The sequence below is a fragment of the Tachysurus vachellii genome, chromosome 4 (genome assembly GCF_030014155.1).
Source record: "Tachysurus vachellii isolate PV-2020 chromosome 4, HZAU_Pvac_v1, whole genome shotgun sequence".
NCBI lineage: Eukaryota > Metazoa > Chordata > Actinopteri > Siluriformes > Bagridae > Tachysurus > Tachysurus vachellii.
The window spans coordinates 20,192,894-20,212,422 of record NC_083463.1 but is presented as its reverse complement, the minus strand read 5'-3'; the positions used below and the strand labels follow the sequence as shown (position 1 = coordinate 20,212,422).

Genomic DNA, 19,529 nt, shown 5'->3' with positions numbered 1-19,529 from the left:
TTATTTTTTGCTCATCGACTCCCCTTCACCAGGCCACAAGAACAATTTCATTTTCTGCACCGTCAAGATTTTTTATTTTTTTTGGCAGTAGCACTTTTTTGTAAAGCTTCACCGATGCGGAAAATACTGGACAGTCTACAGTACGCCACGTGCTCTGAATCATTCTTCTTGCACAATTTCATTTTCTTCCAAGGACAAATATGTAAGTGTCAAAGAGGAACACAACTATTTCAGGATTCCCGAATATAATTTGCTGTGTGGGTGAAATATAAATTCCCATCACAGCACCACAGGAAAAATGAATACAAACATTTAAATAAGCCTTTTTTGCCCACAAAATCAACATGCAGGTAATGACAAAATTTGAAGTCAAAGTCAAGACCTAGGACACGCTGGAGGGACTATGTCTCTCGGCTGGCCTGGGAACGCCTCGGTATTCCCCCGGGAAGAGCTGGAGTAAGTGTCTGGGGAGAGGGAAGTCTGGGCGTCCCTGCTTAGACTGCTGCCCCTGCGACCCGGCCCCGGATAAGCGGTAGAAAATGGATGGATGGATGGAACTGCACAAAACAGTTTTATTGGATTTAAAAAACTTTTAGAAAAAAAGTTTTTAGAACTGCAAGGTGTTTTAGAACTGCAAGGTGTTATGGCTCACTGTGAATGTAGATGTAAGCAATGACAAATTTACACCTTAGAGAAAAAAGCATATATACACTATATTGCCAAAGGTTTTGAGACGCCCCTCCAAATCATTGAATGCAGGTGTTCCAGTCACTTCCATGGCCACAGGTGTATAAAATCAAGCACCTAGGCATGCAGACTGCTTCTACAAACATTTATCAAAGAATGAATCTCTCTCAGGACCTGAGGAGTGAATTTAGCGTTGTACCGTGGCAGGCTGCCACTTGTGCAATAAGTCCATTCGTGAAATGTCCTCACTACTAAATATTTCACGGTCAACTGTTAGTGGTATTATAACAAAGTGGAAGGAATTGGGAACAACAGCAACTCAACCATGAAGTGATAGGCCACGTACAATCACAGAGTCGGGTAGGGCTGATGCATACAGTGCCAAAAAGCTGATAGCTTCAGACCTCCAAACTCTGTGTAGCCTTCAGATTAGCTCAAGAACAGTGCAAGAGCTTCATGGAATGGGCTTTTAATGGCCGAGCAGCCTTACATCACCAAGTAAAGGAACTTAACTGGCCTGCACAGAGTCCTGACCTCAACCTGAAAAGTCCTGACCTCAAGCTTGAAATTCACCTTTGGGATGAATTGTGAAGACTGTGAGTGAGGACTTCTCGTCCAAAATCAGTGCCTGACCTCACAAATGCGCTTCTAGAGGAATGGACAAACATTCCCGTAAACACACTCCTAAACCTCCTAGAAGAGTTCAAGCTCTTATAGCTGCTATGGTCGAATGGAATGCCATTAATGTTCATTAAAGTGTGTGTGTGTGTGTGTGTGTGTGTGTGTGTGTGTGTGTGTGTGCGTGTGTGTATTATCTGCACAGAGAAGCAGAATGAAATAAAATATTTTTGTCTTCTAAGTGCATATTTTTATGTTGTCCTAAATACCCTACTTTTGGCCATATGAGCTATGATGGCTAAACACTATAAATTACGTTAATTTGCAGCTTTCATAGTGCCATCATAGTGCTTTCATAATGCTTCAAAAGTCACGCTGGACAAAATACCAGCCAAATGTGTAAATGTGAATATAAAGTTTGGACACAACTATTCATAGAAGGATTTTCTTTCATTTTTTTAAATAATGAAAACACTATCGAATTCTGAAAATTGTGCAAAGAAAAGTGATAAACAAATCAAATAAAATGATTTTTTTTAGCATTACATTTTTTTAAAATTCTATTTAGAAATTCTATTTAGTTGTGATAAAATTATTTCTTTTCTGTATATAGTCAGTGGAATTTGTGTAACCAGGAGCTTCTGAGCAACTTATAAGTATGAGCATCAGCATGATTTCTGATTTCATTATAGATTTAACATACAATCCTTCCTGCCTGTGCCATCAAACATTGGAGAGAGAGAGAGAGAGAGAGAGAGAGAGAGAGAGAGAGAGAGAGAGAATATTAGATATGCTGAAAGTTCAAGACATCTTCTGAACTTCACACAGAAAGCTTTACTTGATGCTTGTCCTCTATCTTTGAGAGCACTAATTAATTTTAAATACAAACGATTTATCATTCACTTATCATGTCATTTATTTATCACGTGGCAGCAACACAATGCAATAAAATCATATAAAAGCATCAAAGCTTACATTAAGTATCTGTGATTTCCACCATGGCATGGATATCGGTAGCAGATGTGTCCACACACAACGGCCTGTAGAGTTTACACAGAATGATGCAAAAAACACTGAGTGAATGACAGAAGATGTCAGAAGAAAATGGACAGATTGGTTCAAGCTGACACAGAGTTTATACAGACTCATAGAATCATACTTTTCAACCGTGTTGAGCAGAAAAGCGTCTCAGCACATGCACGAAACATCAAATGTGGATGGTGAGGATAAAATGTCTCTTCACTGGAACTAAAAATGAAAGATGAAGTGAACTTGAGTGTCCTGCACTAGAGCCATGACCTGAACCCCACTGGACACCTTTGGGATGAAATGGAACACACTGACAGGTCTCTTCATCTGACATCATTGCTTGACCTCACTAATGCTCTTGAGGCTGAATGAGCACAAATCCTCACGTCCCTGCTCTAAAATCTAGTTGAAACTTTTTCAAAATTCAAATAATGGAGGTTATTATTAAGAAAGATTACATCTGCAATAAGACATTCAGCATGACCTATAGGTGTAATAATCAGGTTTCCATAAACAACTGGACATATAGTGTGTACGTAGTCATTACCTTCACTACTTACATTTGTCTTACAATCCTTAGCCTTAATTCTTAATTATTATATAATCAAAGTTCACAGTTCTTTATTTGACACATATACAGTATATTACATACATGTGATGTAATGGAGTGAATTTGTTTTTCTTTGCTCCTCGTTCCACACTGCAATAACGAACAGAACCAACAGCAATCTAAATAATTGTCTGGCATACACACATCATAAACACAGAATATACTGAAAAGTAATAAACAGATCAAATTAAGTAGACAATGGAGTAACTGTAATGTGAATCAAATTGAATATAATCGAGTATAAACAATTTTAACAGAGACAAAAATTATTTGCAAATCATTCTCAATATTCATAATTGTAGCAACTTTAAGCCTCCAAACTATTATCGTTACACACTGGTGAGATTTTCTGCTGATGTGCTGTCAGGACTGTAAACTGTTTCAGGGGCTTTTATGCCTGAAGTCTTGGCTTCGGTGAGTGACACACAACTCAGTGTTTTCATAGCTCTCCTGTGCAATAGATAATGCCACACAACTGGCTAAAGCTTATCTGAGCAACCAGTAATCATATTTATTTTGGTTACCAAATGGCCGAGCTAGGAAAGCTACTGTATATCAAGGATGATTTCTGTAACAGCTCAAACTATATAGTTGTAAATATCAACATGAATTGAACTTATAATATTACATATAGTTTTACACAGCGCTGCATGATGGAGTAAATATTTATTATTGTTACAGATATAATTGCAGTCACAACCACCCACATCCTCCCTTACCTACATGATTAGACTCAGGGTTGGAGCACAGTTTGGAAATCTTGGATGGAGATTTATTATAATGCAGGTTACAACGTACAATTAATGGCTTAATAAATCAGTGACTACAGTCCCAATTTTTTATTTTTTTTTTAATTTAAAATGTTCACCTAGGGGGGGCATGGTGGCTTAGTGGTTAGCATGTTCGCCTCACACCTCCAGGGTTGGGGGTTTGATTCCCGCCTCCGCCTTGTGTGTGTGGAGTTTGCATGTTCTCCCTGTGCCTCAGGGGTTTCCTCCGGGTACTCCGGGACATGCATGGTAGGTTGATTGGCATCTCTGGAAAAATTGTCCGTAGTGTGTGATTGTGTGAGTGAATGAGAGTGTCTGTGTGTGCCCTGCGATGGGTTGGCACTCCGTCCAGGGTGTATCCTGCCTTGATGCCCTTGATGCCTGAGGCTCCCCGTGACCCGAGGTAGTTTGGATAAGCGGTAGAAAATGAATGAATGAATGAAAGAATGTTCACCTAGGGATGAATTTTCATTGTCAGTCATGATGGATTCGCTCTTGAAAAAGCCCACAATTTCCTGCAGCTTCTCTTTAGACTCTTCAGTGAACATTTTCCTTTTGGTTTGATGCATTCTGTCTAATATTGCTGTTATTTTGGAAATGTAAACCATCTAAAATTGTGAGACTGAAGTTTACTATGTGAGACGGTGTGGAGTTTTTTTTAAAGCATCAACAAAAGATCATTTTAAGAATTTCATTTAAGTTGATCACTGAAAGGAAAAAGTAATGAATTAAAATGTTTGTTTCTAATACAGGAATGTTGACCTAAAATGTGAAATAATGTTAGTTTGTTTTCACATTTGCCTCCACATTGTGGAGAATTATAACCATTTGAAGTTAATATGTTATGTTTACCGCAGAATTAAAAAAAATCTTTATAATTAAAATACAGACCTTAATACAGAAAGCTTTAAAATTATTAATAGATAATCAAATATGCAATATACAGTATTCTTGCAGGATGCGATTCCACTCCTGAACACCAGAGGGCGGTGTGTCATTTTTATTACATAAATCCTTCAGTGTGCGACTTTCAGAGCAAAAGTGAAAAAAAAGGAGCGGTGTAATGAAAAAAATTGACTCTGTTAACCTTTGAGGCGAAGATCTGTCAACGTAAATATATCAGATGGTTGATTCCTTCACGATGTTTAGCTTCAAATTGAAGCATTTTACGTAGCGAGTTTTCAGGCAAGTAGCGTGTGAAAGGCTATTTTAGTTCTTTTCACTGCTGCTTGAGGGTTGACTTTTCGGGGTCATTAATGCGCATGTGCAAACTCCCGCGCATGCGTGTTTGTGTGGAAGTAAACTTTCACAACGTCAATTATTTTCGTCACACCGGATGTTAAACCATAAACACGGTGTAACAGGAGCGTTTTGTGTCGAATTATTTCGTTTATAGAGTAAGTGATCAGTGTAGTGTTTACATGCTCATTTGTTTACACTGTGTACAGCACTGAGTCGTATGTTAGGTGCTAATAGGGATCTTGTTTGGAGGTTGTTGTGGTTTAATGTTCAGTCTGTGGAGTTTGTACTCAATGTGTATAAATGTGTTGTTTTTATTTAGCTACAGATCAACACCATGTCTGGGGATTTGGATCTGTCGCCACCGGAGGTTCCTGAGCCCACGTTTTTTGAGAGTGTTTTACGTTATGGTCTCTTTCTTGGCGCAATTTTCCAGCTGGTCTGCATTTTAGCCATAATTATACCCACCTCCAAGAGCCACGAACAGGTAACACATACAGACCAGTGCAGTGACACCGTCAGCATCCAAGTCAAGAAGCTTTTATTGTCATTACAACCATATATAGCTGTTGTAGTACGCAGTGAAATGAGACAACGTTTCTCCAGGATCCTGGTGCTACATAAAACAAAGACAGAGCTATAAGGACTTAGTAAGTTAGTCCTAGATACATAAAGTGCAACCTGGTGCAAACAGTGCAGGACAAGACAGAAAGACAGCGCAGGACAAGACAGAAAGACAGCGCAGGACAAGACAGAAAGACAGCGCAGGACAAGACAGAAAGACAGCGCAGGACAAGACAGAAAGACAGCGCAGGACAAGACAGAAAGACAGCGCAGGACAAGACAGAAAGACAGCGCAGGACAAGACAGAAAGACAGCGCAGGACAAGACAGCGCAGGACAAGACAGAAAGACAGCGCAGGACAAGACAGAAAGACCGCGCAGGACAAGACAGAAAGACAGCGCAGGACAAGACAGAAAGACAGCGCAGGACAAGACAGAAAGACAGCGCAGGACAAGACAGAAAGACAGCGCAGGACAAGACAGAAAGACAGCGCAGGACAAGACAGAAAGACAGCGCAGGACAAGACAGAAAGACAGCGCAGGACAAGACAGAAAGACAGCGCAGGACAAGACAGAAAGACAGCGCAGGACAAGACAGAAAGACAGCGCAGGACAAGACAGAAAGACAGCGCAGGACAAGACAGAAAGACAGCGCAGGACAAGACAGAAAGACAGCGCAGGACAAGACAGAAAGACAGCGCAGGACAAGACAGAAAGACAGCGCAGGACAAGACAGAAAGACAGCGCAGGACAAGACAGAAAGACAGCGCAGGACAAGACAGAAAGACAGCGCAGGACAAGACAGAAAGACAGCGCAGGACAAGACAGAAAGACAGCGCAGGACAAGACAGAAAGACAGCGCAGGACAAGACAGAAAGACAGCGCAGGACAAGACAGAAAGACAGCGCAGGACAAAAAATTACAAGACGATACAAAAAAAGACATCACACAAAAGACAGAAACAGCGCTGACCAGTGTAAATACTGTATGTTCAATCAATATTACGTGTGTAGAAATACTAGAATGAACACAGTATTATATCAGCAGTTACATGAGATAATGTAAAGGATCTGAACTCAAAAGGTATTCAACATACTAGTGATTTAGTTTTAGCAGTATAAATGATTCATTATTGATTGGACTGGAACTCTCAGCTAGATATATGCATGTTTGATGTTCTTTGATTCATCGTAATCAACTGCATATCATATTATAAGTGATGGCACATGAACAAGAAAGTTTTCCTGAATAAACTAAAATAGAAGAAGGTTTATAGAGAGAAAGGAAACTTTTACTGACTGTACATAGTTTCAAAAAGGAGGTTAAAAACGATGAAAGTTCAGATGATTGGTCATCGGGAACAAAGCCCACCAGTGATTGGTTTATGCGAGGATCAGTTATTCTTTACACTACAGTACTTTTAGATTGTTCCTGACTTCTGGTCATAAAGTTGTGTGTCGCTGGGCTCTCTTTTTAATCACGAAATCATTTAAAATCACAAAAGCTGTGTAAATCTAGGCACAAATGAGATTTTGCTCTGGAGAAGAGAGTCATGAGAGACATGGCAACGTTGTGCTTCTGGTCTGTGACTTCTGGCTCTGAGAGTTCCTCAGTCTCATAACACACAAGAAATGTACTGTTGTTCACGCATAATATATTTTTAATGAATTGTGTTGGTTATGTTTCTCAAAATATAAACAGACTAGTGTCCTTTTCTAAACTATTGGATACTGATCAGATAGTCTCCTTTTGATTACAGGAAGAGACTTCAGAGCCTTCTGAACACAAAACCTCTGAGCCGAGCAGAAAACCCAAAGCACCCGCACAGCAAATCCGTCAAAAACTAAAAAAGGAGAGCAAGAAGAAAAGATGAGACTGAATAAGTGTGTGAGCAAAATTAAAAGTCTGGTACTGTTATGACACAACAACAAGTAAAAGCACTCTAAAGTTAGAATCTTTCATCATGGACCATCGGAATTAAAGACTAAAGTCATCCTGCAGCTGCTTACAGTTTATTTACTGCAGTAGAGCTACAACTCGGATCAATATACACTTCAGTCATTCATTAGGTTACCATCATAAAGCTGGTGGTTAAAACGTTCATTTATATTGGAAGATTTCAAACATTTCAAACTTTTTTGTAAGTCTGTATAATAAACTGGACTCTTGGACCACACTGGGTGTCTTCCTATTGTCTAATTGTCAGGGGTGGGGATTCATTACTGTGTTACTCTGGCCAAATTCACAAATATGGTTGGACTGGTTGCTTGAATTGAATGGGTTTAATCAAGTCAAAAAACAGTAGGACTTTAAATGATGACATCTTGGACATAATGTGTTCTGTCACTGGAAAGTTCTGGACCAAACCCATCGATGGATGGTAGAAATTATGACTTACTCACTCCACAGTCCTCCAAGGGCTGTCTTTTAGCAAAGATGTAGATTTATTTACTAGATTTTGCTTATTTAAAAGGGAAGTGCATTATACTTATAAAAATGTGATGTCTAGTCTAAAATTAGCCATAATGTTATACGACTTGCATAAGTCATAATGACTTGCACATGGTTTAAATGTCTGAGTACTTGCTTTAACCTTCATTCTTGGAAAGAAGATTCTTCTCGTTCTGTGTGTTTAAAATATTTAAATGAGCTCTTCCGTAGTAAAACTGAGAGAGCTATTTGTGTTTTGAGCTTCATAATCAACTGAGAAATCTTGCAAGAAGCAGAACATCTCATTAATTTAGCTGGAAGGTGTATACTGGAATTATGTGCTGATTTATAGTAAAGTGGAAAAAAGGGAAATTTTTTTAAAAAAAATTTATTTTTTTCAAAATTCTATTTTGGTCACAATTATTTGGACATACACTCCTCTTGTTATTGTTAGCAAATTAGTTAATCCATTAATGATCAGATTTGTATTTTAGGCAATTTTATTTGTATTCAGTGTACAGTCATAAATACATATTTATTAAATGGATTTTTATTCTAAGCATAGCGAAATTACATCTGTGAAATAAGATATCAGGGTAAAATTTGAACTGACTAATATTTCATCGTTGTACTTTCTCTTGCAAACAAAAAGTCCATTAAAACTGAATGACATCATAATAGAAAATAACTGCTAACAAAATAAAGCACTTATCATAAACCTGGTGTTAATATATTATTTGTTGAGAGTTGTAGTAGGTTCTGTAGCATGGTATTGCACCTCAGTTTTGTATCATGCCTCTTTTTATGTCCATCAATTTTGTGTCAACACTCAGGATGCTTTACATGACATTCAACAGGGAGCATCTGATCTTGATGGGTAGCTAGAATGATCTCTATAGTGCTTGTACCTCATACTGTTTGTTACATTTCAATACTAGCAGACTAAAGCATACCTGAGAACTAAAGGTGCTGTTTTACACAGCTGTCTAGAAAAGGAATGTTACAAAAAGATGTTAGCAGCTGTAAGAATATGTAATATAGCAGAGAAAAATTACAGCAAATCACACAGACAAGATTGGTTCTAACACTGACTCCTGTTGCAGGTGCAATCAGCAATCATTATTATAATTAACAATTATCACCACACCTTTAAAAACATGATATGACAAAGAATGTGTGCAGATGTGAAGGCTGAGGAGTTGTCCAAAAGTTATGGCGGTCTCTTGGAGGAAGACTGATTTTCAGATCTAGTCGTCATCAATGGGGTGATTAATGAGATCTTTTCGGATCACTTCATTCACTGGGAAAAACATGAGAGGAAAAACACATGAATATCTGGATGTAATTCTGGGTTCATGCTGTTAATGGAATAGAAAATTCTTGCTTAGCTGTCATACACAGGCGTTACAAAGAAACTTAATTGTTCTGCACGGTAGTAGCGCAGTCACAGTCATGGTTATCACCCTGCAACCACCCGAGGCTTTGCTTGGCTTGTGTTCTATTGCTGAATAGAGATAATAGTGAGCTAAAATTGGAAACTTTTCTACCTCTTCAGTCTAAATTTAGAACAAGGGCTGGCTGTAACAGGTACCAACGATCCTTAAATAGAAGCATAATGCTGACACTGATGCTTCCACTCCCACGACAGCCAGCACAAATCTGTTCGTTGGCCTTAAACCAAATGCTAAATATAATACCAATAATTACTCAGCATACTAATGCTGGTTAATAGCTTTTAACCTTTTCAAAATCAGCAGATAATTTTATAAATTTGCCATTTCTATACATTAAAACATAGTAATAGTGTAACAGTGAATCACAGTAAACCGTTAGACAAAAGAACAAAGAAAAAAATGTCTTTTTCACTACATTGCTGATACCCCCCCCGGTAAAATCAATAGTCCCTTCATGTCTGCTCTAATCATTACACTGAAAGAACTCAATACTGAACTAGCTTTAGCAGAGACTATTTAAAGCACTGACCTACTTTGTGCAGGATCTGAAGGAGGCCACATTTTACACTCGAATATACATTAAGCTGTAGCACACACTATAGAAAACTGTCAATACACAAGACATCAACTGCTACGCTAATAATGCTGTGTGACTGTGCAGTTAACAGGTTTTCATCATTGTATCTATTTTCTAGTGTATGGGTTACAGCAGATTTTTTTAAAATCTAATAATAAATCAAGAGTTTATTTTTTGTAGGCAGTTCAATTCACAGTTGTACAATTTGAGGCCAACGGTAACATTCTGTAAACCACAAACCATAACCTTTTTATTCTTAGAATAGAAATAGAAACGTCTAGATTTGATCCCTGCCTTTACACAAAACCCACCATAATGATGAACTCAGCCTCCTCACCATCATTCAGGTAAGTTTCGTCCAGATTTTCCCGCTTGACTCTTACAGGGCTGCTGGTTCTCTGATGCTCCACAGGCTGCTGCTGGTTGTAGCTCTGCAGTAGAGGAGCTGCTCTCTGCACAAAGATTCTCTGATTGGTTGCATCCAGGCTTGGAAACATAGAGACACCAGCCTGGTAGTTGTGCCCTGCCATGATGTGCTGATAACTGCTGGGTTTGAGATGAGAGCCTGGATTTGGCCCTATGGCAGTTCCCGGACCTGAGCAGAGGGGCTGCACTCCAGATGCAGGGTGATCTAGGGGAGGCTCGTAGTGACCAGGGCTGGTGCTCAGGGCCTCTAGCTGGCTCTGATAGAAGGCTGAAGGCTGATGGAGCTTTTGGTACTCCGAGGACGGTGGATACAGAATAGGACTGTTGGTCCTCTGGGAAACCTGGCCTGGCATACTGTAGCAGCTGGTAGCGATCTGGGCGGTGTGATGGCACAATTGTGGAGAGACACCTAAGACTTGGGGGACACTGCAGGCAAGCTCTCCATACTGATACTCATCCAGTGGCTCGGCCTTTATTGGTGGAACTGGAAGAAATGATGGGTTTATTGTTAGATTTAAATAAAAAAAAAATAAAAAACAAGAGCTGTATTAATAAGTGAGTGTTTATATTAATTTAATTCTCTTTAAATGATAATCAGAACACATAATGAAAAGAAAATTTCGTTTGAAAAGAAAAATATTATTCCAGGGACTATGACTGGTGCTTGTGTAAAATCTCTTGTTAATTTAACTGTACACACTGATAAAACCATGTACACATACTCATCCCGTTGCCAATTTCATGACAAGAATCAAAACACAAACAGGATACTGACGTTGGCTGAGTGGTAAAAAAGGGGCATCAAAATCTCCCACAAAGTGCTACTAGCTTTCTGCTCTCCAAACAGCCTCTTAACCAGACACGAGGGGGAAAGCCTTCTAAAGCCTTGTCCTTATTCTTACAAACTTTCTACTCACCATTCCCCCCACTTCAATATAAATAACAGACTACACCCAAATAACTATCTAAACTAGTTTATTTGTTAAACTAGCTACAGCTAATTAAACTAGTGTATTTTTATTCTGGAAAGTATGCCTTGTACATTCATTCATTCATCTTCTACCGCTTATCCGAACTACCTCGGGTCACGGGGAGCCTGTGCCTATCTCAGGCGTCATCGGGCATCAAGGCAGGATACACCCTGGACGGAGTGCCAACCCATCGCAGGGCACACACACTCTCATTCACTCACGCAATCACACACTACGGACAATTTTCCAGAGATGCCAATCAACCTACCATGCATGTCTTTGGACCGGGGGAGGAAACCGGAGTAGCCGGAGGAAACCCCCGAGGCACGGGGAGAACATGCAAACTCCACACACACAAGGTGGAGGCAGGAATCGAACCCCCACCCTGGAGGTGTGAGGCGAACGTGCTAACCACTAAGCCACCGTGCCCCTAATGCCTTGTACATTTATAAGAAAAAAAAAACATGGCGTACATGTGTGTAAAATCAGAGCTTTACACTCTAAGCATGTTCCATTTGTTGTTTCAGAAAAACGGTTATTTCTACCACTAAAATCTGATTGGATATTAAAAGTAAAATGGTGCTGTGTTGAGTTATAGTACATAAAAAGCACAACTAACCTCAAATTTTATTAATGCATTGGTTCTAAGCTCACCCCCCCCCTTTTTTTTTAATAATGACAGCAATTGCAGCATTCGGTAGGCAGCCTTATCGAGTGCAGCTTAGAGAAGTGCTTTTTTTGGTTAATAGCATGTGCTCTGTGTTGAGTTTTGAGGACAATGGGTCACAGAGAAAAGCAGTCACCTGGGAGTGGCATGTAGGTGAAGTGTTGTGGCTGACTAGGCTTCCTTTTCCCGTTCAGCACACAGAAGTTGACTTTGACTGGGTGATAGATGTTGGGGTCTCGATACGGAGGAATTTCTACATACAGCATGTTCTGTGACGGACAAAATGTCAATTCAGCTTCAAGAATCATTGTACAGTCATAAGAAAAAAAAATCAGGCTATGCTATTCAATTCACCACATACTGACTAAATACTTACTGCTTGACTTTTTTCTCTGTTGACTATGGCTTCCTTCTCCCATACCTCCAAGCCTTCTGTAAGAAGGAATAATCAAAGCTTTTTTAAAATGCTTTGTGATTTAGAGCAACAGCACGTTTTCTACACATGACTAACAAAACTGAACGCTTTATTGTAATTTTTCCATTTCTTCTCCTCTAGTATTAACCACACCAGTTTTCTGGAACATCGTTCACACCAAGAACCCTGTTCAATGGTTGTTATTTTCAACTCCCACTGCAACGTTTCCATGACTCTTGTGCACAGGCAAGTAAGCAGCAAGTCCCTTTCAAGTTCAGTATGTGAAGCACACCCTCCCCTCACACCTCTGTTGATCTGCCTACGCACTCTGAGTAGAGGAAAGGAAAAAGAAGACTCTGCTTGTAGATGGTATCGCTGCAAACTTAACCACATCCGCTCACTCCGCACTGCACATTTCAATGGAAAATATCTCTGCATTTACCAATAAGGTAAAAACTTCATGGGTGTTAGCAGTATTTCAGTACACTTCTTTACACTGCCTCACACTGTCTTTGTGGTCTGATATAACAGCTGGCCAGCTGTTGTCTAATGTGGCGTTTACACGTTCCTATTATTTATAATATTAACAAAAAGTACATAATATATATATACATACATATATATATATATATATATATACATATATATATATATATATATATATATATATATATATATATATATATATATATATATATATATATATATATATATATATACAGTATGTTGAGAAATATACAACAAAATTAATAGTGTAGGACTGTTTTGGAAAGATTCAGTACGAGAAGAACTAGAAACTTTCACAAAATGTGTAATCATTAACAAAAAATAAAAATCTATTTTAAACGGTTACATTTGGAAGATCTAATTGCAGGAATTTAATTACAATGAGTGGGAATAGAACTTTCTCTATAAACAATGACAAGTTGATTTGTGGTGTGCTTGTGCATCTTGCTGCTTTGCAAGCTTGTTATCTGTTTCCCGTTCTTACTGTGATGCACCAGAACTGTGCTGACCAGACCAGATTACAGTATACAATGCAAATTCACAGACTGGCTCCTCATATGCAAATCAAGACAATACACCTCCAAAAACAAATGACATGCTAATGTTACCTGACAGCAGAGAACACTGGCCTGGAGGCTGAAGTATTGGTTATTTAAACAACCATGCTATTACTAATGACTTATGAATAATGAAGATTTGTCTTGTTATCCAAAATATATACCTAGAGTTGTCTCACTAAAGAGCACCCTGGACTCAGAGGTGAAGTTTTGACCGGTAAGGATCATCTGCATTCCCCCCAGCACTGAGCAGTGGTCCAAATCCTGCCTCCTCACCTCTGGAGTTTCGCGGCTAGGTCTTTGAGCTAAAATGGTCAACAAAATAGAAAACAAAAATACACTTTTAACCATAACAGCAAGGCTGTCAACTGCTTAATCACTATAATCTGTCTGGATCAAAACAAATCACTTAATTCTTATCTATTGTAAAACAATATGATTTAGTTTTTTCAACATTGAAGTATGCATTGGTTTAGCTTCCATAATAAAAAATCTATTATTAAAAGTCATAAAAACACTTTTTTTTTTTTACTAACGACAATCAAAAAGACACAGTCTCGCGTGTGTCATTTCTTAATGTGCCGTGAATCAAATCATGAAAACATATTATTAAACTAGTGAATTGAATCAATTCACAAATAAACCCCACAATACGCATAAATAGAACGTATTAATTGTATAACTGATTACTAATTAATTATTTCAATTGTTTTATCAAATCAATTAATATATTTTATGTGATAGGCTACTGAAATAACAGTATTTTGTCAATCCAAGTTTGCTCAATTTTGTTGGATCTCCACTTATTAAAGGAGCAGTTTGTAATGTCCAGTAATCAGCATTTAATTTCAGTGATAACACAGAAAAACAGTATACAAGTGTCTCTATTTCTTTGACCTAAACACAGCTGTTTTTTTTTTTATCTCTTTTCCTTTATATGTAACTCATTACTTCACAGGGGGAAAAAAATTGTCATTGTTTACAATGCTATTTTAACTGATTTTACAAACAGCTCCTTTAAATTTTTAAGGCAAATTTAGTCAAAAGAAAAGGCAAAATAAAAAGTTGGCACTGTTATTGTTCCAGCAGATCCAACTAGGATTTAAGTACTTACAGCACTCGATGGGATTTGAGGACACTTGTAGAGAAATCCACTGGCCTCCAGGCTGAGGCACATGGACACGAAAGACCAGACGTACACGTGTGTTCTTCCGTCCCACGTCTGTCTCACCTTTCCGCAGCTCAATATCAGCATTTTTCAGCTTCAGTATCCCAGCACAGTCCACACTAAAAGTGAAACACAAGATACACATGCATGTATACTCACACTATACTGAGAGATAAAGTATCTGTAAAAAGATGATGTTTATTTAGACTGCAAATTATAATAAGATTTGCTTTGCAAGAAATGCTCATTATAAACAGTTTAGTAGATTAAATATGACATGATGTGCCAGTGATCTGGCTCTCGAATGATAACGGACATTCAAGTTTCAAAATTAATCTGTAAGAAACCTTTTCTTATTCTTCAAAAAGATTCAACATTGGCATTTGAGAAAAATATCATACAAATTTGAAAAGCAAGTTTGAACATAATTTCTTTAGTTCTCACATTGCTCGCATGTTGTCTTTGGGTTCCAGCAGCAGCTCCAGAACTTTGGTTCCGTTCAACATTTTCTCTTGGCTGCTGGTGGTGACGGTTTTGCCAGTGATGCGGTGGACCTGGTAAAAGGCATGTGGCCTCATGGCTCTCTCATCAGCTGTTCCAATAAATACCTGCAGTGCCAAAGCTTCTCGTCCCCTGTATCCGTGCAACTACACCCACAACAGTTTGTGTAAATGTTATACCAAATGATTGATTACACAACATCTGTCAATTAATGAGTCAATTACAAAAGTATACAAATCAGTGTAATAGATCTTAGACATTGTTACAGATAAACTGATCGTTTTAGTGAAACTAAAATGATTTAGTAGAAATCTTTTTTTATTGTAATAACAAAGCTACTGATTTGAGTGCTTGTTTTTTTATTGCTCTTTGTACAGTAGATACTGATTGATCCATTGCATTCAGAGATGTCAGTCATTTCACTGATTGATACAGCAGTTCCAGCTTGTCATTACCCATAATGTTAGTCATTTTATGAGAATAAATAATAATAATAATAATATTAATAATAATATTAATAATAATAATAATAATAATAATAATAATAATAATAATAATAATAATAATAATAATAATCGGATAAGCGGTAGAAAATGAGTGAGCGTGAGTGAGTGAGTAATAATAATAATGTTTAGCCAGCTGTCTGTCCTGCATTTTAATAATAACAACTAACAATCTATTCTAATTATATTATTATATATTCAAATAATATTATTGTTATAATTCCTAAATATTAATGCAGTGTGTTTATTTTATAGTGAGGTATACTATGTAGCTTTTATGATACTGAGCAAAAGAAATTCAATTGTTGTTGTAAATAATGTGTACGTCAATGCACTTCTACCCAAGAAGCTGTGCTTCTACTCTGCTCTGCAGAAAGATAATGTAATCTTTGGGGTTATGTCATACTAAAGTTCATGAGGTTTGGGTTATAAAAGGCATATATCGTTGGCTAAAATGAATTAAATTGATTTCATATATACATGATGTCTATATTTACGTATATATATATATATATTTATAAATATATATTTGTACACTACATATATATTCATACTCTCTGATTACATATTCGGCACACTCATGTCAACGCTAGCGTAAACATGTTCTTCACTCTGAACTTTTAAGGCGATCCTGTGCTTTTCTTTTCATTTTCATACTTCTTTAGTTTGGCTATGATAATGCTAATGATAAATGATTTCTGATAATGATTTCTGTAACTTCAGCTGTTTTTTTTTTTACCAATGATACCCCCGTAACAACATTTGGAATTAATGACCACAGTTTTTGTCTCTCCTCCCCGTACAATAAATCAATCATTTTTAATTAGCAAGCATTTAGTTAGCATTTTTAACGGTTTAACTATTCACTGTTTCATTTAATATTCTCATTCTTCTCATCAATTCATTTTTGGTTTCATTTATAAATATCAACTTTTTGATTCTTTTTTGAACAACTTTAAAATTCTCTACATTTTACTATATATATTTGACTACACAAATATATATTTCCACATCCACACTACTGAACTTTAAATGTCTGTGTTAAATTGGTACCTTTTATTGAACAAATTACTCTGTGAAGGAACTGAGGGACAGTCATAGTGACAAGGAAACAGAGCATGCCCTGTTACAGTAAATGAAAAAATACAGCCTCATTTGCATAAATGTGAGCAACAACAGAAAGAATACACTTTCCCTTTCTTTGTTGTCTAGCTAACAAATTGCATAATGTCACCAGTCTCAACTCTCTCATCCGTCAGTCTCATGCTGCTCACACCATTTCTCTAGAACTCTTTCACGCCCACTTTAAACCCCCCACGCACACCTATGTATTCAGGTCAAGCTCACTCCTAACCATAAAAGACAGTCCCTCTGTACCTGAACCACAGGATGTCCTCCTGACGCTGCTTTAACAGCTCCTCTACTGCCTTCAGTCTCATAGTGGGCTCTGTGGTGCTGTCTGGGTTGAACCTCTATATTCAGCTCATACTGCTCTGTGCAGCTGGGAAGCGGCCACTCCAGAGCAGGCAGAGATGCCAACGACATGCTAAGAACCAACACACAGAAATGGTAACATGTGTATATCTCAGAAATCATGTTATAGTAACAGGAAACAGCTCACTAATATTCGGCAGCTTTAGATTTTTCTAATTGTGTCAGTTCTATTTTTTAAGAAAAAACATTACATAAGGCTCAGTTATCTGAATCATTTTTACCAGACCATAAGGATCGATGCTAAACCTTCTTTTAATCATTAATGGTCTAACATACTCTGCTAATTGGTTGATTTACCTGCACATGGCTGTGGGCATCTGATTGAGCAAACCTAGGGGTTGCAAGACGTATACTGGTTCCATTATAGGTTCCCGCTTTACTTCAGCGAGTACGGCATGCTCTTTTTGGCTGCATATAGTGTACTCCTGAAAAGTCCGTCCAATCTTTGTGGGCACTGGTTTAGCTAGGTGTCTGTTGATGCTGTCTACAAATTCATCAACATTAGCTGCTGGTCTACAAGGCTCAACCAACTCTTCCCTCAATGCATGAGGAGACGGGCTTCGTGAGCGTGGGACCACCAGGGCAGGGTTCTGGTATTGCTCATAAGTGCGCTTTCCTTGAGGAGAAGTGGAGCGTGAACCTGGCCGTGAGGAGGAGGCAGATGAAGGCCTGCAGTTCAGGATGGTCTCCTCTGTGATGCTGGTGCGTGGGGAGGTATTTGGAGAAGTATGGGGTGAACCTGATGCATGGATGGCCTGAAGCCTTGGGCACAACTCAGCTACGGTCATGGCAGCTAAACCTCCACCTCCTGAAGCACTAGGAGAAACACAGGGTGACGGTTGAGGTGAATACACCTCAGAGTGCCAGCTAGATGACGTGCTGCTTGCTGGGCTAAGGTTCTCCCTGTAGGGCAAATTCTGATACGAAGGTACTGCTAGACGCCGACTGATATCCACTGGTGCTGTTTGGACATGCTCCCGGTGCTGGTGGTGTAGCTCTGAGCGTGTGATCTCGATGCGGGGGCTAGCTTGGGATGAGAGTGTGTGACAGAGAAGATCTCGCAGTTCAGGTTGATAACAGTTGAGAATGTCATCAGACGGTGGAGGATTATAGGAAGGCTGATAGAGGGACAGATTGCTGTATTGAGGATGGTCCTGGTCAGTGTTGGACGAGGGTGGATTAGTATTGAGGTTTGTCAAAGCATCAAGCTCATCTGCTTAGGAAAATGAGCAACATGGGAATGAAACAGGTTAATGTTGCAATACAGAGAGATAAAAAGAAGAATAATCCAGGCCATTTGTTATAAGGTGAAGCAGGCAAACTACGATCCCGCCATTTTAAATTGGAAATGTGGCTCAATTGTATGCTAATGAAAATCATTAAAATCTCCCCAATAATAAACAAAACATTTCTTACATTTTCAGACCAGTTTAATGTTGTTGTTTCTACTTTGGGGTTAAATTCTAAATGTACTCATATTTGCAAACAATTCATATAACAATAAAAGGACCAATGGGGGTAATTGTGTAGCTTGATAAATCTGATACAATAAAGATAATGAAGTAAAGTTAATTATAAAGGATGGACTAACAGACTAATAGAAAACAAACACAATTACAGTGAGTAAAAAAAAAAAAAAACAGCTGCCAAACTCTAAAAGCACTGTGTGCTTTTAACAAACCGGCTTTTTTTTCTAAATAGTAAGAGGTTTACTGACCTTGGTCATCATGTGGGATGTCATTTCCAGTTTGGCTACAAAGAAATAGAGGAAAAGGAAAGTCCAGTTCATCCTGGCAGCTTCCATCAGTGAAGCCGACAGCACTGTTTTCACCATTAATATTCATTGGGGGAAAAGTTTCCGAGCTGTTTTTTTTTTGTATTTTTTATAACCAGCTAAACGAAGCTGAAATGCTCCTAAACGTAATTCTATCTGAGATTAAGAAATCCCAGGAAAAGTTCCGCAAATGATATTGTTAAAAAATTCTTCCTAAGGCAGGCTGTAAAGGTCTCAGAAGTGAGGTGACTGACTGACAAACCCAGAGATGTGACTGAGGACACGCGAGACGATCAAAGAGCGAGACGACTTCCTGTTTTAAAAGAAACACCTCCGAAAAAAACTTGTGGTGAACTGTTTCTCAACCACCTACACACAACTTCATCATTGTGTCCTTCAGTTATATACTGTATTCGGTTACATAACCAGTATTATATTATATTACATTATATCCTGGTTACAAAATATCCAGTTTTATACGGATTTAAGACGTTTATTTAACAGGTATACAAAATCAACAAATAGAGAATGTTTCAATGATTCTGGTAAAAAAAAAATAAAATAAAACA

The 19,529-nt window shown here is 38.2% G+C and overlaps 2 protein-coding genes across 6 annotated transcripts; one reads left to right on the top strand and one right to left on the bottom strand.

Moving 5' to 3' along the window:
* The first annotated feature begins 4,881 nt into the window (after window positions 1–4,881).
* Window positions 4,882–7,692, top strand: manbal (mannosidase beta like). 4 transcript variants are annotated; one of them, XM_060868264.1, is made up of 3 exons: window positions 4,882–4,899; window positions 5,276–5,440; window positions 7,276–7,692. In XM_060868264.1, exons 2-3 carry the CDS (start codon window positions 5,291–5,293, stop codon window positions 7,387–7,389), a joined length of 264 nt encoding a protein of 87 aa, XP_060724247.1. In that variant the 5' UTR covers window positions 4,882–4,899; window positions 5,276–5,290; the 3' UTR covers window positions 7,390–7,692. The 4 variants fall into 4 exon arrangements, with proteins under 4 accessions (XP_060724247.1, XP_060724245.1, XP_060724246.1 ...); XM_060868262.1 differs by lacking the exon at window positions 4,882–4,899 and adding an exon at window positions 4,958–5,111; XM_060868263.1 differs by lacking the exon at window positions 4,882–4,899 and adding an exon at window positions 5,019–5,111 and having other exon boundaries at window positions 5,282–5,440.
* A 736-nt stretch (window positions 7,693–8,428) lies between these two features.
* On the bottom strand, window positions 8,429–19,216 carry LOC132844622 (nuclear factor of activated T-cells, cytoplasmic 2). 2 transcript variants are annotated; one of them, XM_060868261.1, is made up of 10 exons: window positions 18,904–19,216; window positions 17,484–18,399; window positions 17,070–17,238; window positions 15,133–15,335; window positions 14,635–14,807; window positions 13,685–13,825; window positions 12,418–12,473; window positions 12,178–12,310; window positions 10,289–10,887; window positions 8,429–9,246 (listed from the first exon to the last, which is right to left on the bottom strand). In XM_060868261.1, exons 1-10 carry the CDS (start codon window positions 19,028–19,030, stop codon window positions 9,244–9,246), a joined length of 2,520 nt encoding a protein of 839 aa, XP_060724244.1. In that variant the 5' UTR covers window positions 19,031–19,216; the 3' UTR covers window positions 8,429–9,243. The 2 variants fall into 2 exon arrangements, with proteins under 2 accessions (XP_060724244.1, XP_060724243.1); XM_060868260.1 differs by having other exon boundaries at window positions 10,315–10,887.
* Between the last annotated feature and the right edge of the window lie 313 nt (window positions 19,217–19,529).